The sequence below is a fragment of the Scleropages formosus genome, chromosome 2 (assembly GCF_900964775.1).
Source record: "Scleropages formosus chromosome 2, fSclFor1.1, whole genome shotgun sequence".
Lineage (NCBI taxonomy): Eukaryota > Metazoa > Chordata > Actinopteri > Osteoglossiformes > Osteoglossidae > Scleropages > Scleropages formosus.
In genome coordinates this window covers 25,035,629-25,054,323 of record NC_041807.1, presented here as the reverse complement: position 1 = coordinate 25,054,323, position 18,695 = coordinate 25,035,629, and the positions used below count along the sequence as shown (strand labels likewise).

Sequence of the window (18,695 nt, the reverse complement as noted above, 5' to 3'; positions counted from 1 at the left end):
AACCGGAACCGGAAGTGCGACAGCAAGCGTGTCGGGTTTTGCTCCTTCGCACGGGAACGCTTTCCACGTGTGGAACCTCGGAGCGGTAGCATGAAGCGACCGAGTGAGTGGAATTTTTATTTTTGTGTTCCCGAATGGTGCTTTTTTTCCTAATGTAATCGACTGTCGTAAATGTGCTGTCAATGAACGTATAGCTGTAGTGTTTGGCGTTGGATCGCAGCGGTAATTCTATGCGTTTTCGTAGGTGTCAATGAATGACAATGATCATTGACAATGTGCCGCACGTCGTTGTTCAACCGAGAGACTGACTGACTGGGTCGCAGTATCACTGTGTTTACACTAATGATACATTCACTTAACTTTGTATCATTCTGTCTCACTGGTATCTCAGTGTTTCAGTGGTTTTTGAGGTGAAATGACAGTTGTGTTCGTTTCAGAGCTAAAGAAAGCGAGTAAGCGACTGACATGTGCCAAACGTTACAAAATACAGAGAAAGGTAAGCCTCCGAGTCCCATTTCAAGGGTCCAGTTATATAAAATTTACATAATAATTGTTGAAATGTGTAAATTGTGAACAAGGTTATTTCAGTGAATAAACACTTTTTGCCTGTGATCAAATCCTGTACAAGAAGAACTCATCATAATTCAGGGAACTAACTTAGTAGCTCAACATATAAATCATTTATATGTTGAGCTACTATTAAAGTTAGTTACTGCGTTTAGCAAATTCAAATTTCTGGTCCTTTGTCACAGCTAAACGCAGTAAAGACTTGATTTGCAAAGAGCAGCCTCTGTGTTGTTGTCTTTAAGTTGAATAATGTTCAGATCTGTAACAGTGTAACAATTTATTGCACCTGATGTTTCTTTTAGATCCGGGAGCACAACAGGAAACTTAGAAAGGAGGCAAAAAAGAAAGGAGTAACAAAGCGAGTGAAGAAGGATCCTGGAGTTCCTAACGATGCGCCTTTCAAGGAGGATGTCCTGCGTGAGGCGGAACAGCGGAGGATCCAGGTGAGGAGCTTTTCTGCATCGCGGAAACTGAGTTCTGTGTACGTGGCCCCCATTGGACACCACATCTGTGTTCGCTACAGTTGCCTTTCCAGGAGAGGTTGGTGAGATGCAATGTTTCACATAGACTGTATTCTTGACATTTTGCTCTTTAATGAATTACAAAACCTCTGGTAATGTCTGACTTCCTGGATGAAGAATTTGTAAAGAGATGCCTTGTATGGGGCCATTGGGAAGGTTATATTTTATCGTATTAACATACCTGAAAGTGTTGTCTCTTCTTTTGGTGATTGGTGCATTCGTAGACAAATAATTATCTTTCACCCCTTTTCAGCTAGAAGAACTGAAAGAAAAGAAGAAGCTAGAGAAGAAGAAGGAAAGGGCGGAGAAATGCAAGAAAAATTCTGAAAGTAACAAGGAACCCCAAGCCAAAAAAGCTAGGAAGGTGACAAAGACAAATACATAAACCTTGTTGTAAAGCTCATTTGACTTAAAGTATGATGATGATGATGATGATGATGATAATGAATTTGATTTACTTGTGCAGGAGGAGAGTGCAGTCTCTAAAGACAAATACTCTGGGAAGTTCCTCTGCAGTGAACTAAACAAGGTATGACAGACTTTAAACATAATTTTAAAAAACAGGAATTTGCCACAACTACACATATCAGTTTGTGTAGTATAAACTCCAAAAGTAGCCATGAAATGACACAACATGGTATATTTAAATCTTATTAAAATTAGTAAATATTGATTACCCTTCTCATTTTTTGTGCTTGTTTTTGTTCAGCATGTTGCTTGTATAGAAGTGAATACATGGTGTCCTTCAGGGAAGTTTATTTACAAAGGTCTTGACAATCCACTGCAAAAACATAGATGCTTGTAAGTCGCCTCGAATAAAGGCACCAGCAGCATCATAATGAGTGGCAGTAATACTATTTTTAACAATTACAGAAGGATGGGTTTCATCACCATTATATTAACCTCAATTACTGGATGTCCCAGCATCATTAACCTAGGCTGCATTGGGCTACTCTTTGGTTTATACTGTTACCTGAATACCCAAAGAATAAAACATTATTGTGGCACTGATATATGTGATGCCAACTGTATTTTCTGGTCTATGACTTGTAGGTCATCAATGCCTCTGAGGTAATCATTGAGGTGCTCGATGCCAGGGACCCATTGGGCTGCCGCTGCCCACAGCTGGAGGAGGCAGTGTTGAAACATGAAGGAAACAAGAAACTTCTTATGGTTTTGAACAAGATTGGTAAATGACTTTAACTTTTATTTACTGAAATGACCTGGTTAGTAAGTTGATTTAATTAATGTGAAGTTGTCATGTATTCTTTTTTGTGTGTTAAGTAAGGTTGATCCGGTTAAAAATGCATCCTCTCTTTTAGATTGTGCGCCCAAAGAAAATGTAAAAAAATGGCTGAACTACCTGCAGCGGGAGTTTCCAACTGTGGCCTTCAAAGCATCAACACACCTGCAAGACAAAACTGCGGTATGGGGAGAGTGAGCAAGGATTCTGCCCTGTCTTCAGTAAACAGCATAATGCGCACACTTGATTTCAGGGATGTTATAAATATCTATGGAGACTGAGTAATGTGTGCCATATTTGTCTTTTTGTCATGGTTATAGCAAGATAAGAAGAGGAAAGAGCCCAACAGAACCTTAGGTCTGATCTCAGAAGCACCCTCCTTCAGAGGCAGCTGTCTTCTGGAGTTACTGCAAGATTACGCTAGGAAGCGGCAGACGGAGGGTCCGCTCAGAGTTGGTGTTGTTGGTGAGGGCAAGAATATGTGGAACTATTCAAGTCTTTGCACAGTTTCAGTTGGAGTTCATAATGTGTTTTTGCTATGAAAAGTGTATTTCTGAGAACACCAGGTAGTTTAAATGTTCCTCAAGGTACTTACTTAATTGCCTTCTTTCAGCGGGTCAGGGAATAACTTTTATCTTTTCCCACACTGGTACGTTTTGTTTTTTAGTTTTTCATTTCCTTATGAAAATGCCCTATAAAGAGTCCTGCGATAACGTGCTTGAAAAAGCGTGCTATATACTTTAAAATCTCAGTGGTAGAGTCTGGTCTATGTGAAATAGCAATGTTTTAGCTTTTTTTCTTGCTCTTAAAAGTTTTACAGACAGCCTTTCAAGATGGCATCCAGGCTTAGCATCATTTCATACCTAGAGCCTCAACTGAACCCTAACTGATTTCACTTGTCCCTTGTGTTCCTCAGAGTACAGTGTGCTTCTGCCTTACAGTCTCCGTTTCCTTCCCAGGCTTTCCCAATGTGGGAAAGAGCAGCGTGATCAACAGTCTGAAGGGCAGCCGGGTCTGCAATGCCGGGGTCCTACGGGGAGTCACAAAGTGGGTGAAAAGGAGGAGGCGTACTGTGCTTTCAGTCATGGGATATCAGTGCGGCTAGTTGGCTGCTCAAAGCTCAGCTGAGATACTGTTTGTTGCTGATAAAAGCTCCTTTAGTTTAGCTATAAACAAGTTTAGTAATCTTGAAGATGGAATTTCTAAGTCAAACTCTGAGTTTGCCTTGACAAGCAGACGCAGCTCCCAGTCAGATAGTGTAGTCTTTTGAATGTTATTTTTAATATGTAGTTCTTACTGAAAACCTCATCAATGTTTTGGAATTAAAACAGTTCTGTAAGGAAGGGTGGGCAAAAATTCCTCCACGTCGACTTAAGGGAATGATTCTGAATTAAAGTTAATGCAACCAACAACACAAGTGTAGTAAGAGTGCGATTACTTCTTCCAGGCAGTGCCAGTTAGTGTTGGATAACTTCAGAAAACGCTTAACGAACAAAGTTATCTTCTCTCTCAGGTGTCCTTTGTGTAATATTAGATTTTGGTTGAAGACCTGAAAATATTGTGTCCAAAAAAAAAAAACCCTGCAATTAATAGAGAAAATCAAGAAGGGTGGATATACTTTTTCACAGCACTGTACTTACAGTGATGTACCTCTTTATACAGAGTAATTTTAACTTTATTCGTTCAGGTTACTTACGTTGCTCAAGGTCCTGCATTTTGATAGACATTTTTTATGGTAATTCTGTTTTCCATCCCCTCAGGTGCATGCAAGAGGTTCACATTGCTAAGAATATCAAGGTGATTGACAGCCCTGGTATCCTGGCATCTCCATCTAACCCTGGTGTTGCACTAGCACTGAGGAGTCTGCCATCCACACATAAACAAGACGATGTGCTGGATGCAGTGAGAGACCTGCTGAAACACTGTAACAACCAGCAGGTGATGCAGGGAAAGGGTAAAATGATTGGGTTGTCTGTTAGACTGTTGTGGATAGTTGTCTGTGGAGAAACTCATTGAGATCTTTCTGTTACTTGTTTATTTAAAAAAAAAAAAAAGCACTAGTTAACTTGGGCTGCCTCATTATGGGCTGGCATTGCCTCCAGGGTGTCCCCAGCCTAGTCCCTATGCCCTCTGGGACAGGCTGTGGACCACTGTGACCCTGCATTAGAATACGTGGTTATTGATAATGAATAAAGAAGCTTATGTGTGACATTTGCCAGAAGTAAGGGAACAATGTTGAGATTAAATTGTTTTTGTGGCTTCCTGAATATGAAAGCTGTGAACTGCTTTGTCAGCCAAAGGCCTCAGACATTTGGAGTGTTTTGTTTGTTTTCTAAACTGGCAAATCTTTCTTTAGGTAATGCTTCAGTACAATGTTCCAGCTTTCAAAAACTCCCTGGAGTTTTTGACACTTCTTGCCAAGAAGCGGAGCTTGTTGCAGAAAGGTGGTGTGCCCAACACGAGACAGGCTGCAGAAATATTTCTGTGCGATTGGACTGGGTAAGATGATGAGTACATTCTCATTCTAAATCAGTCTGCTTAGATCCAAATCTTGCTATGTTTTTGTCAGAGAAATGAGGAAATCAAATGATTCTTGAGTACAAGTGAAGACTTCTAATCCAACTCTGATCTCTGGCACCCGAGGCTGCATTAGTGTATATGTGAACGACCTGAAAAATGTGCATTGAGATGTTTTTGAAGAGACATTAACATCTGAGTATGAGGGGGAAGCATCTTTGTGCTTTGAAGAGGGGAAAAAACTATTTGAAAGTCTTATTTGCATGATTGATTTAGGCGTTGTTTGTTTCTTGCCAGTGCGAAGCTGAGCTACTACTGCAAACCCCCAGAGACCCATAGCCTTCCTCCTTACCTCTCAGACACTATGGTGGCAGAGATGCAGAAAGCATGGGACATGGGCAAGCTCCACCAAGGCAATGCAGCAGCCCTTAAGGGTAAGGGCTGACTGCGACTGTTGCCTCGCTGTGTTGCGTGCCCTGTGCAGTAAAAGGATGTTGTGAAGTAAGACAGAAAGAGTTAGGTTTGTGACTATCTACTGCTGTTCGTTGCAGGTATAAAATGCTCCAGTCTGGCCAGCAGTATCACCTTAACTTCCAGTGGCCCCACTTCTGGACTGCTGAATGAAAATGAAGTGTGCGACTTAAAAGATGGAGGGGGTGAGCTGCTACAGGGTGATGAGGTGGCAGAAGAGGACGATGAGGAGGAGGTGGTAAGTGTACGCTCTCACTTTTATCAATGTGCCAAAATGTGTGCATTTACTAATTTAGAAATCATCAGAAATTTAAACACATTGCAAACAGCAAGAATTGCATGTTTCCTATAGGAATGGTAGAGATCCCCAAATAAACTTGTATATAATGTCAATCTGTGACTGTTTTCTATTGTGTCCTGCATTATAACCATCAAAAATGATGTGACTTTTTGTTTCAGCCCCAACTGGTACCAATAGAGGATAAAGGACAGAAGAAGGAAAAGGCAAAATCTGTAAAAGGTTAGCACTCGGATTCATTGAATTAACTTGACTTTTCAGCGCTGAAAATCAGTCATTTCATTTCTCTTTCTTTCCCCAGTGCATCCAACCAAGGTGACATTTTCCTCATTGTCTGTAAACATAGACATGTCTTCAACACAGAAAGATGACGATGCATACGACTTCAATGTAGATTTCAAGTGAAGAGTTCTCGGAGCCCAGCCTTTGTTGTCCAGTTTTGCAGAATAGAGCTGTGTTGCAATAATCACATTTTAATAATAAACAAAAAAAATACCCTGTTGTGTGTGGCTAAAAATCATCTTTTATGTAAGACTGAGAAAATAACTTGTAGATTTTATAAAATCTTTATATATAAATCTGAACGTATCTACCGGTGCTTTGAATATCGTGTATTCACAGTTCATCTTAAATGTGCAAAACATGAACATTACATTTTTGAAGTTTCTATGTTGTAAAATACCTATGCTAGTATCGGAATAGAAGTCAGTTGAAGAAAGCGTGATGTAATTAGACGTTTTATGTTCTAAATAAATATATACACACACGCACAGTCTGAAACCACTTTTCCCAAGCGGGGTTGCAGCAAACCGGGCCCAAACCCACCAACACAAGGCGCTAGGTGGGAGGGGAAGGGGACACACCCAGGATGAGATGCCAGTCCATCGCAAGGCACCCCAAGCAGGACTTGAACCCCAGACCCACCAGAGAGCGGGACCCCTAAGTAAAAATATACTGTACCAAAATGATTCTCTTATAGTAGCTTGCTTACAATTAAATGCAATGAAAATGCCTTCCTGTTTAAAATATGTTGCTGGCTCTTAGAATTTGCTGTCTTCTGGCCTTTCCATAACTCAATCAGGTGTAAATCAACATGCAGAATGCCATCTGCTGAAGTGTGATGTGTAGTGCACACAGCCCTTTTGAAGAACAACACGTATGAGATGGACTCGAACCCCAGGCTGGGGTTCAATGCACCTCAAGCACCTCAATGGCTACGGTGGTATCTGCAGTTTAAACAACAGACAAGTAATAGATTCTTCATGCAAGTCAAGGTTTCAGTGAAGTTTTCATGGAAATTTTTGAGTACTGGCTGTCATGCAAATATACAGGTCATGTGTGTTTATAATGTGGAATAAGAAATGATGAGACTTTACAGGAAGGGTATCGATCAAAGTGTAGAGAGCTGTTTTAGTGAAGGAGTTGGTACAGAAGGTGCTTGTCTGAAGTTTGGGGCATGTCAAAGTGGAAAAGTGCATTAGCATAAGACTCACCTCTGAAATTACCTACCCTTTTTTTTTTTTAAATAGGCAACATAAATATACAAGTTCTGTAGCGGAAAAAGTGATGAATCTAAACTCTGAAACCCATCCTGCTTTAGCTGCAGTACACAGCATATATATCCAAGTTTTCCTAATGGCAATGTTATACAATCTTAAGTTAACGGCCCTGGTGTACAATGATCTTAATACAGTATATTGAAAGTAGGTGTTTGGTCCACATTCTCATTATCTTTTCGAAACAGTAAAACAAAGATTTACATTTAGAGAATCTTTATTTTTTAAAGCAAATCATTTTATACATTCAAATATCAACTGTACAAAAGACTAATTGCAGTTAGTATTACATGTAACAGTAAGTCTATTGTAAACCGTTTCATACTAATGTACTGTGTGCACATTTGTATGGGATTAAAACATGCCTGATTTAAATTTTTTCCACCAGCTATGAAATCATTGATGTATTGTTAGGCACTAGAACAATGACAGTGTTTTACCTCTCATACATATCTTTTGTATTTAACTAAAAAGGTAGAATTTCAAGTAAAATTAAAAATATACAATTATTTCATATTTCCTGTACTGTAGGGTTAGGGTTACTCTTTACAAACCACAGCTTCATTTCAATCACAGTAGCGAAAGGCTGTAGTCTTTATTTCCACTTGTGTAGCGGAAGGCACAACACCGGCTGCAGACTTGACTGATTTAATCATCATCGTAACTTTCATTACTTTTTGTTGTTTTAGCGCACACTCTTACACAAAGTGGCTTATGGATTTTACCCTGGTCATATGGCTAGCTGTTTTACTGGAGCAAATCAGCGTACTGCAGCATTGGTGGGAGTGGGATGAGCCACTTTCTGGTTACAAGTGACTTCCTTAACTGCTCTGCTACCTGTGAGTCACTGGGTACCCCATTCCCTAGAAGCAACGTCTTCAAAGAATTTCAGCTGGCGAACCATCACGGCGTAAGCCTTGTACTTCTCCTCTCCCATTGCTTCCCGGAGGCATAGCTAAGAAAAGGAAAATAAAACGCACTTACAAGATCTGAGTCAAAACCCAGACTGCAGTCTTGTCCCACTGCACGACTCTTTACAAAGCACGACTGTTGTGACTACTTGCCTCTCGTTGTTCCTCATCATCCTCCTCCATGATCTCCAGAACTCTGTCTAACAGCTTGATTCCCAATCCCTTCACCACATCTGTCCGTAAATGTTCAATCACTCTCATGATCTTTGCAAGACCAGAAGTAGTATCTGGAGAATATAAAAATATATTTACTGAATTTGAAACTTTTTCAATTAACCAAACGCTTCTCAGTTCTTAAGAAATAAATGGTAAAGCAAGATGATATTGACCCGTTACCAATCCGCACACGGGGTAGTAAATTAGGTGGTATTTCAATGAAAAGTTAACTGTACAGTGTCAATACAGTACAGTATAGTTTTCTTACAGTTTGATTAACAATGGCTAAAATGTTCAAGTAGTCACACGTTGGTTAAGATTCCGTGTGTCATGTCATGCAGCTCATTGAGTTTTTCCAAGTACTGCAAAAGCCTGGAGCAATACAGTCTGAAGAAAGACAATACCGAATAATAAGCTGTCCAATGATATTACATTAAGACATTTTAATCAATTCTATGAGAAGACAGAAGTTTAGGTCCACTGTTAAATGTAACAAGATAAATTGCATCTTGTGCAATAGGGAATTTTGCTGAATGTGTTGAAAGGAAGGAGTGACATACCTGAGGGAACTTTGCTGAAGCGGAAGTCCACTTGATCCTGTTGGGTCTTGCCGTGCAGAACCAGGGTGTCTCTGTACTTCCTGTTCAATCTGAACTCAGGAAGAACTATGGCGCCGGAGCCAGTTTTTTCAGCAGATGGATCTCTGGCATCCATTCGCAACGTTTGGGTCATCAGCTGGACCAGGTCCTGCATTTCACAGGATTCACTCTTCCTGGAATGTATTTTGGAAATGCCATACAGAAAAGGCTTTGAAAAGATGGTAGATTTCAAGTGATGGAACAGGTTATGAAAGTATAGTGTCCAGGAGCCTTAACTGCTAAAGTGCCATGCACAATACTAGGTGTGTTTGTATTTATTCACTTAGCTGACACTTCCGGATTATGACTTGCAACTCTTACTTTATTTACTCATTCATACAGCTGGATTTTTTTCTGGAGCAATTCAGGGTTAGAACCTTGCTCAAAGGCACAATAGCAGGGAGTAGGATTCAAACCTGGGTGTCTTGAGTGTGAGGTGGAGGCTCTAAGCACTACAGTATCTGCTGCCTGGTTAGAAGTGTGACATGGAATTATGATGGTGTCTAGAATTGACTCCACCTAAAACTGAAACAGACTACAGCCTTTAAATTCAAAAAAGAAGACAGGACAGATACACGTATGTGAAAGAAAAAAAACACTAGATGCAAGTTTGTGCATGTTGTTAAGCGTTATTCGTGCCGACATCCACGATGCTCTAGGTATGGGGCTCACCCTTCTTTACCATCTCCCTCTGAACGGTCAGTGGAGCTGGTAGAGGAGCTGCAATCATCCTCTGAAGACTGCTGTCGTGACATGTCATCCATCTCCAAATAGAATGGAAGCACATGGTCAGAGTGATTCAGAGACACTCTACTAGTCAAAAGTATGAGTACATTTGCTGGAAGCTCCCCCCCAAAACATTCAGTTAACAAGTGTGATCAGGAATCAGCCAGCATGGCTTCCCACCTCTTCTTCAGCAATTCCCAGAGATGTAGGGCCCTTACGAGTTGTTTTGCTTTCACTCTATCATCCCATGCAAGTATTGCCAAGTTTGCCCAGGTGTATTCACACTTCCCAGTGGTACTGTATACTGCCCTTGTGTATTCTTATTCAAGAGTATACCACTGATCAGACATCCTCCCAGTACCTGTGTCCTTTAGTTAAGCAGTTCATGTTTTGCCCGTACCCAATCACAATAATTTTCCATCCTGTGGCATATTCAAAAAATTTAATAAAAATTGCATAAATCCAAGAAAGAAATGTAAGAAAAAAACTTGCATTACTTTAATACCTGTCTTTCTCATCCAATGAAAGCCTATTCTCCCTCTTAGGCTGGTATCCAGATTCTCAATTCATTCAGACGTGCATTACGCCAACAAAATGTAACAGAGCTCTCTGATAAATAACCGACTGGTTGTGTCACTCGAGATGCAGGAGACCCTGAGTGTAAAGTGGAAGAGAAGGTGTTTAGTCACCTTGCTTTTCTTGATGGCAAAGTCAGACGCAGAGCGACTGATGACAGCTTTCTGTACGCTTGGCTGTCTAGCCTCTGAGCTGGGAACGTTACATGAAGCTCTTCTCATTGCAGGAAGTCCTTCAAAAGGGAACAGTATTCAAAAAGCACTTTTTGTCAGCTAGTAAAATGAGAGCCTGGGAAAAGTGACTTGTTGAAATATCTACCTGAGCAGCTATACTCTTCCTGAGACTGTTTAAGTCTTCTTCGCTCTCTGGCAGATAGCGGACGATCCTGAAAGAAATACCAGCACCGAAAATCACAATTATGGCTCACTGTAGCCCACCTACAGCAGCAACTTACACATATACCCAGGTATATAGACTTATACATGTACATATATAGCTTCTCCTCTACAGAAGGCCATAAAACACAGAGCTATAGAGTTAACATGCAAAATCCCAGAAACATTGTGCTAATGACGTCTGCAGAGACAAAACAAAAAAAATCACAATATTTCGAAAGTGTTATGTTATCATCACATGCTTCTGTTCAGCAGAAAAGCAGAGACTCCAACCTGGGAAAGTGTCACAGCAATGTGCCTTGAACCAGAGACACTGGAGGGGGAAGATGTGTGGACTTGAGTCTCCTCAATGCAGCACTGATTTGTTTCCTTCACATTTACTGCCAAGGAGTCTCCAGCAGGTGATGGCAAGGGTCTGGGGGGTATCACTTTAAGCTGGGGACAAGAACACGTTGGTTTTAGCTGTACTGTAAGTGCACACACATACGCACATCATCCGAAACCGCTTGTCCCATGCGGGGTTGCAGAGAGCCGGAGCCTAACCCAGCAACACAGGGCGTAAGGCTGAAGGGGGAGGGGACACACCCAGGACGGAGTGCCAGTCCGTCGCAAGGCACCCCAAGCAGGACTCGAACCCCAGACCCACCAGAGAGCAGGACCCAGTCAAACCCACTGTGCCACCACGCTCCCCCTACTGTAAGTGCCTTCCGTTATTATTGTTGTTGTCATTGCAGTAGTGCACTCAGCTACATACCACAATTTATTACTTTATATAACTGGTGAATTTTTATTGAAGCAGCTCAGGGTACAAATCTCAATCAGGGGTACCATGGCAAAATTCAAATTTGGGCCTTTTGGTTGCAATGCATCAACAACTATGCTAACATTACGATATTTGCATGCCGGTTTGCGCATCTTCCGGAGTCATGCACAACATCTGCAGTGCCACTTAAAAGGCTGCTTGATAATGATCACTTCACAAAAACTTGCGACTAATAAATCACCTCTTCTCTAGTAGCTGCAAGAAAACCAGGTCTCTAAGCATCCTGTTGTGTTGTATGTAGCAGCCAGGTCTATCCGTAACGCACCCTATTCTGATTTTCCTGCATCCTCTCCCTGTTCCTCTGTCTGCGTGCACGGGACACAGAGGGTCCAGAGGTGGAACAAGAGGGCTGCAGCTGAGGAAGGTCCTTCTCTGTAGCAGCGGGTGGAGACTGCTTTACGGGAGGCTCCTAAATGGGGGAAAAAAAAAAAACAGTGACGTCAACGTATTACTTTCACCATCACTGACACAGTACAAATTATTACATAGTTAGGTTATGGCAGGACAGAGATAATCTGAACCCAAGATGAATTACAAGACTTTCAGATAAGGAATAAAATAGAATGTTACCTCTATTATAACCGGAATGAATGGTTCCAACAGTTTTTCAGTTGAGTCCAAACTCTCCTTGAAAGACAATATTGATCTGAAATTTTTGACTGCATCAGAAATCTATTAAACATTTCGTAATCAAAGTATTCAGAGGACTTGGAAATTTTGCAAAAGAAATTGATCTTCCTACCTTAATCTGAGGTGAGTATTCCAAACCAGATGCTTCCTGGAGCAGCCTGAGTGTGTTCTCTTTGTCCTGTATGCCATCAGGTTCTCTCTGGCCCTCCCTACTGTTTGCTTGCCTGTATTGGGGGTCCGGACCCCCTGCGCCATCATCCAACAGCCTCCTGGGGTCCCCTGCATGGCCACAAGTAGCAGGCACCGGCTTCCTCTGGCAGGGCTCGGGCAGAGAGGGATGCTCTTTTACATGTTTACTCTCCTTTCCTGGCCTGGTCTCAACGTGACTGTGGGGCATCTCTTGCAGCAATGGGGACGGCATCACTACATGCTTTGTCCTGTTCTCCGCAGGCAACATGTCAATATCAATACTGCTAGCGGTCGCTACAGAAACACCTGTGGCATTCAGACTGCTCCCCGCTGCAGCTTCTGGGAACGGCCGTTTTGGTGACGGGGGCGGCTCGTCTGCCTTCCCGCTGATTTTTTCTTGTGGCACATGGTTTTCTTCCTTCTGGGGAATCATTGCAAAGTCATTATTTAATGGGTTCTGCACAGCTCGCTCACATATCAGCTGACAGATACAGACGTGCCAAGCACATCTTTAAGTTCCAGTGGTTAAGATATGTTGCATGCTTACCCCTTTCACTCTCTTGTGCAGGTCAGCAGCAGCTGGGCTAGGCTGATCGGGTTTTGAATCAAATGGCGGCGTGGAAGAAGGAGGTGCATTACTTGCCTGGCTACTGGGAACCTTCTTCCTAGACTTGGCAGTTTTTCTGGAACAGAAACAAACACTAAAATCTATTCCCTTCATAACTTCCCATATGAACATGGGGAAAAGCGCATAACTGTTTTTAATCACACAGGAGACCCTCTCTGATGCGACACGTACTCCTTCGTGGCCTCCAGAAACAAGGCGATCTGTCTCTTGATGTAAGGCTGCCGGAGGATTTGTTTAACATCTGGCCTCTCCTCTGGCTTCTTGCTTAGCATGCTTTTGATGAGCTCCCCCAACTGCGGGTTGTATTTGCTGGGCATCTGGGGTAGCTGAGAGCCACAAACAGAGGATGTAAGTGCTCGCTGTAAATTGAGCCAGCCGCTATTTGTCACCATGCATTGCATCGCTCCACATAACAGGACTGCTCTCAGGTTTTGTGATGTAAAACCATAATGTTTTCATGACATAAAATCCAGCAACACTTTGGCTTTATCCAAGTCCAGCACAAAGCGTACAGCTATAAAAACCTTAATATCTATTTGGAGAAGCACATGGCATAAGCATATGCCCAACAAGCGTTCACCTACATTTACATTTATTCATTCAGCTGACACTTTTCTGTACAGCAGTTTACGATGTTACACTCCCTACAATTATTTGCCCATTTATACAGCTGGGTAATTTAGGGTAAGTACCTTGCTCAATGGTAGTACAGCTAGAGGTGGGATTCAAACCTGCAACCTTTGGGTTCAAAAGCAGCAGACCTAACCATACCAGCTTCCTCTTTAACAAGTCACTACAAGCACTACAAAGGCAAAGGCACTACAAGAAGATGTTCTGTGTTTTCAAATCTCAGTGCAAGATGTGTTTTTCGTGTAAATACTTGAGATCAAAAGACAACAAAAATACAGTAAGAAGAAAGCTTCCACTTGTTTGTTGAAGATGTATAACCCCTCACCTTTCCTTCAACTATACGGTACACCAAAGAGTTCATATCTTTGGCATTGAAGGCATGCTTCAGCGTAGCCATTTCGTACACACAGCAACCCAGAGCCCAGACGTCTGACTGAAAGTGATGGGCGGGGGAGAAAAAAAAAACAGATGGAAAAAACAGGTGAACATAAAATGCCCAGAATACACCTTGCATTGTGAAAAATGTCTAAGTAATTCTAAATCTAATGTATAAGTAAATCTAAATCGTATCTAAGATACGATTAATGTAAGGAAGTTATACACATAATAGTACACACCCATGTGCTGGGAAAGAATACTGTACCTTGTAATTGTAGGGTTTGTTGGAGAAAAGCTCAGGGCTCATGTAATATGGTGTGCCAATTAATGTACTGGCCATATCATTTTGGTTTTCCAGCACTCGTGCAATCCCAAGGTCCCCCACCTTTATGATGTTGGTCTTAGTCAAGAAGATGTTCTGCGTTTTCAAATCTCGGTGCAAGATGTGTTTTTCGTGTAAATACTTGAGATCAAAAGACAACAAAAATACAGTAAGAACAAAGCTTATACAAAGAAACACTACCCTCCCTGGCTCAGTAGTATTTTGACTAATCGGGGACTATTTTTCTGAATATAATGAAGTACAGTATCAGTCAAAAGTCTGAGTGCGCCTGCTTGAAACTAGGTTTTATACAAGTTTGACCAGGAAATCAACCAGCGTGTAGGACACTTGTGGGCTCCTTTGCCTTCACTCTTCTGTCCAGTTTGCCCAGTACAAGTGTTACTCAGACCTTTGACTAGTATTGTACTTTGACTGGTATCAGAAATGGGATGGTATTTATTTCAGCAATATCACTGCCAGTATGAGCCTTATTCAGGTCATAATTTAGATTTTTTTTTTTTTTTTTTTTTTTAAGTACACTCAAAACAAAATTTACCTGCAACGCCATGGCAATTTGGACAAACCACTCGATCACCTGTCTCTCCTGCAGCAGTTCGCCCTTCTGCTGCTTTAACTTGTGGTAGAGGTCGCCCCCCTCGCAGAACCCCATGACGATGTAAAGGTGACAATCGTCTCCCTCCCACGATTCCCTGTACGTCACAATGTTGGGGTGTCTCAGCTGGGACAACAGCTGCGCTTCCTGTTCAGCAGCCCTCCTCTCACGTTTTGATGACATTCTCAAATTCAACTTCTTGATGACGTACTAAAAAAAAAAAAAAATAACGTGTGCTTTAATTCAGTCACGGCCGTTAATCAAGTTTACCTGTCTGGCATTATATGATATTTGAGAACTATTTATCCACCAATCAGAATATCATACACAAGCAGTCCACTTGCAGCATTTTTACATTTATTTATTTGGCAGACACTTTTCTCCAAAGCAATTTCCAATGAACTCTATGTAGTGTTACCAGCCCACACACCTTATTCACCACGGTGACTTACACTGCTAGATACACTACTTACAATGGGTCACTCATCCATGCATCAGTGGAACACACTCTCTCTGTGTCACTCATACACTATGGAGAACCTGAACAGCATGTCTTTGGACTGTGGGAGGAAACCAGAGCACTCAGAGGAAACCCACACAGACACAGGAAGAACACACAAACTCTACACTGACTGAGCAGGGATTGAACCCACATTCTCTCACACCACCCAGGCGCTGTGAGACAGCAGTGTTACTCGCTGTGCCACCATGCCACCACAGTGCTTAGATGAGTCCTGTTCAGTTTCATGCAAAAGTTTGGGCACACCTGGGCAAAAAATATGTATTTGCCTTTCAATCAAACTGTACAATTCAGCAAATAATTGTTCATTCAAAGGTGCAGAAATATGTTTTGGTATGTCTGTACCCTGCAGGCTACGAAAGCTGAAAGCAGTGGAAAAAAGACTTGTGGTCACAAAGTCACACAGACATTCACCATCCTTCTCCCTTGATCTTTCCTAATCTTCCTTCCTTTCGTTAACTTCTTATCTGGGCCATGGTAGTCCAGGGCCTATCCTGGAATCTTTGGGTGCTAGGCAATGAGGGGTCGAACGCAGTCTGTTTTCGCGTTTTCTTCCAGAAGCAAGAGCTCAACGACTCTTCCCAGAGACACGTGATGTGGAGATGTAGACAAACCCTGACATAGTGTTGCTTTGTGCTGACTGAGGTCAATGCAACCAAGTGATATGAATGAAAGTTGATACCCTGGGCTGCTCTGGTGAAATAACAGGGCAAGTAAGGTGTGTGTAGGTGTGTGTGTGTGTGTTTGTGTTTGTTTGTTTACTCCTAGCAGCATCCCATGTTTAAAAGTGGTTCTGCTGGTCAGGCTCCAGAACAGAGATTGGAGACTCCTCTTTCTTCCACAACAGGTTTATTTTTCTTGACTTCTTACTGAGACATTCGACGGCCGCAGGGTTGCCGGATCTTCCAGAAAACTACATACAACCAACAAAGTGTTGGACGAGTTGAGATGAAACATGTTTTTCTCTCAAAGCCACATTTTTACTTCAGAGTCAGTTCGCAGTGTTTTTGCGATTTCACCAAGTTCCTGCATAAAGTTCAGATAACATCCAACGCGCATTATACTGTAAAATTCAAGTTCTTGTTTGAACACGTTACAGTTCTTCAGTTAATTAAACCTTTAAGAAATAGAATAAAACAAGAGAGGATTCCAAAATAACATAATCATCAGCAACGGATAGCGTATGCATGTTTTTTTTTTTGGGGGGGGGGGGGGTAAGATAAATTTGAGCCATAATGATGTTGATGGGCAAACTTTTCGAGGTTACTAATTCAATCACCAGTGACTGACACTTGTTTTACATACACGACGATTTTCTACTACAGTTCGTGCTGAACTTGCACATGAAACAGCCAAGAAGACAAGACATGTTTTAATCCACAAAGACCTCGAACAAACTAACTGATTTCATTGGTCAACTTCAAGTGTTTGACCGCGCGCCACTCATCCAACACTATCCCGCGCTCCCCGCATCCAGGTGCGCGGGCGAGCGAGCGCCGCGTCAGCACGGGCGTGTTCCTCTCTCATCATTCGCGGTAACGGTAAGGATGCGCTCCGTGCAGGCGAGCACCGACTACCTGTTTCCCGTCCGTTCTGTGTTTCACGAGGTTCACCTCTCCGTAGCTCCCTTTCCCCACCACTCGGACGAACGCGTACTCCTCCATCATTCCTCATCAGTCCTCCTGCTTCCTTGTGTCTCCAGTAGAAACGCTGCTCGAATCGGTCGGATGCTTCGACGTTTTACCGTCAAAACATTGCGATCGTGTATGTGACCATCACATCCATCCTCCAAAACTCCAGACTGTTATAACAGGAAATGCTCCTTGGCTTCGCCGTTGCTAAGCAACCGACCGTCGATTCGTTCGCCGAGCGTTACAGCGCCATACATTTTGCACAGCGCCCCCTAGCCCTGGAGACTATATGGCAACACGTTGGAGGATCAATGGCGGACACTGTCCTTGTGGGTTCTGATATGCACTTCGTACTCGCAGTAGTGTTAGAACTCATTGCCCGCTGGTGATGATATTCTCACAGTATACATTAAGCGCCCAGCACTTTACACAATGAGTCAGCAGCAGGGTTAGGGGTTGAAGTTAGCTACTGAAGACTATGAGATACATCAGCACTAGCAAAATGATTGAATAATGAATACATGTAATTACTGACATGATAATGTACATGTAAAAGAAATGAAAACTAATAATTCATGAGCCTGGGGCCACCAGAATGGAAGAAGTGACAAGAAGCTACTCGTGTGACCTTGACTGGTTCATGTGGTGGAATATGACAAATTGACTGCGCTCTAGAATCACATGTCTGCACCCAGATCTCTGTTTTATTGTTCTCTGAGTGTATTCTGCTCTCGAGAAAAGCATCTGCTAAATGAATAAATGTAAATGTAGGTCAGAAGGAGCATGGCCAGGATCTGCACTTACATTTACATTTACACTCAGTTGTTTCCTATCTTGCAGGGACACGTCACTCGCCTGCCCTCGAGCAGTGGACCCACAGAGGCCCCATTCTATATATATTTTTTTAACTAACACAATGGAACTGGGTTGCAACAGCATGTACACAGAAAATTGTCTGTGTCCTCTGTCAAAAAATATGCTAATATATGCAGATCCAAGTAATAAAACCCAAGGTCAAAGGGTTTACATTTATTCATTTAGCTGATGCTTTTCACCAAAGCAACTTACAATGTTGACTGACTGAAAATGTTTGTCTCAAGCGGGGTCGCAGCAAGCCGGAGCCTAACGCGGCAACACAGGGCGTAGGGCTGGAGGGGGAGGGGACACACCCAGGACGGGATGCCAGTTCATCGCAAGGCGCCCCAAGCAGGAGTCGAACACCAGACCCACCAGAGAGCGAACCCAGCCAAGCCCACTGCACCACCACACCCCCCTTACATCATAACAATAAAATACATTTCCTTGATAAATATTTAAAGGTAATTAGACTGTTTTCCACAACATCATCAAAAACAGAATTCAGGTTGTGATTTAACAGGAATTTAGAGGGGGGCAAACAGACCTTTTAAAGATCTTTTATATGGTTGAATATGCACCAGTAAGCTTGTATCCTATCACATTCCCAGAGAAAATACACCCCACAGAGGACATAAAATTAAAATACAGCTAATATGTCCTGAAGAACATCCAAAGAACATGTACTAGTGTGAGGTACATGTTTCTCGATACTAAGGTAGATACACACACACACACACACACATTTTCAGAACCGCTTGTCCCATACGGGGTCACGGGGAACCGGAGCCTACCCGGTAACACAGGGCGTAAGGCCGGAGGGGGAGGGGACACACCCAGG

The 18,695-nt window shown here is 42.4% G+C and overlaps 2 protein-coding genes and 1 non-coding gene across 3 annotated transcripts; 2 read left to right on the top strand and 1 right to left on the bottom strand.

Moving 5' to 3' along the window:
- Window positions 1-8: 8 nt before the first annotated feature.
- gnl3 (G protein nucleolar 3) lies at window positions 9-6,500 on the top strand. Its single transcript, XM_018762185.1, has 15 exons — window positions 9-103; window positions 438-496; window positions 870-1,010; window positions 1,342-1,452; window positions 1,555-1,617; window positions 2,142-2,277; window positions 2,411-2,514; window positions 2,652-2,796; window positions 3,291-3,378; window positions 4,092-4,269; window positions 4,688-4,830; window positions 5,146-5,282; window positions 5,400-5,557; window positions 5,779-5,839; window positions 5,919-6,500. The coding sequence occupies exons 1-15, from the start codon at window positions 91-93 to the stop codon at window positions 6,020-6,022; spliced, it is 1,641 nt and encodes a 546-aa protein (XP_018617701.1). The 5' UTR covers window positions 9-90; the 3' UTR covers window positions 6,023-6,500.
- On the top strand, window positions 4,900-4,972 carry LOC114909940 (small nucleolar RNA SNORD19). The gene has a single exon (XR_003797491.1). It is a non-coding gene; the product is annotated as a small nucleolar RNA SNORD19 (small nucleolar RNA).
- A 909-nt stretch (window positions 6,501-7,409) lies between the features above and the next one.
- nek4 (NIMA-related kinase 4) lies at window positions 7,410-17,167 on the bottom strand. The gene is made up of 16 exons (XM_018760983.1): window positions 16,946-17,167; window positions 14,792-15,058; window positions 14,179-14,376; window positions 13,861-13,968; window positions 13,077-13,231; window positions 12,825-12,960; window positions 12,201-12,698; window positions 12,029-12,085; window positions 11,724-11,867; window positions 10,909-11,070; window positions 10,559-10,625; window positions 10,354-10,472; window positions 9,611-9,702; window positions 8,861-9,072; window positions 8,238-8,371; window positions 7,410-8,128 (listed from the first exon to the last, which is right to left on the bottom strand). Exons 1-16 carry the CDS (start codon window positions 17,033-17,035, stop codon window positions 8,018-8,020), a joined length of 2,550 nt encoding a protein of 849 aa, XP_018616499.1. The 5' UTR covers window positions 17,036-17,167; the 3' UTR covers window positions 7,410-8,017.
- Window positions 17,168-18,695: the final 1,528 nt, after the last annotated feature.

Excerpts from the sequence above, each read along its gene's own strand:
- gnl3 (XM_018762185.1), top strand. Across the intron at positions 1,618-2,141 it reads TCTGCAGTGAACTAAACAAG|GTCATCAATGCCTCTGAGGT; the intron begins GTATGACAGACT and ends TATGACTTGTAG. Across the intron at positions 2,515-2,651 it reads ACCTGCAAGACAAAACTGCG|CAAGATAAGAAGAGGAAAGA; the intron begins GTATGGGGAGAG and ends TCATGGTTATAG.
- nek4 (XM_018760983.1), bottom strand. The coding sequence starts at position 17,035 with ATGATGGAGGAGTACGCGTTCGTCCGAGTGGTGGGGAAAGGGAGCTAC. Across the intron at positions 15,059-16,945 it reads ACAGAACGGACGGGAAACAG|TACGTCATCAAGAAGTTGAA; the intron begins GTAGTCGGTGCT and ends TTTTTTTTTTAG. Across the intron at positions 14,377-14,791 it reads AAATTGCCATGGCGTTGCAG|TATTTACACGAAAAACACAT; the intron begins GTAAATTTTGTT and ends TTTGATCTCAAG.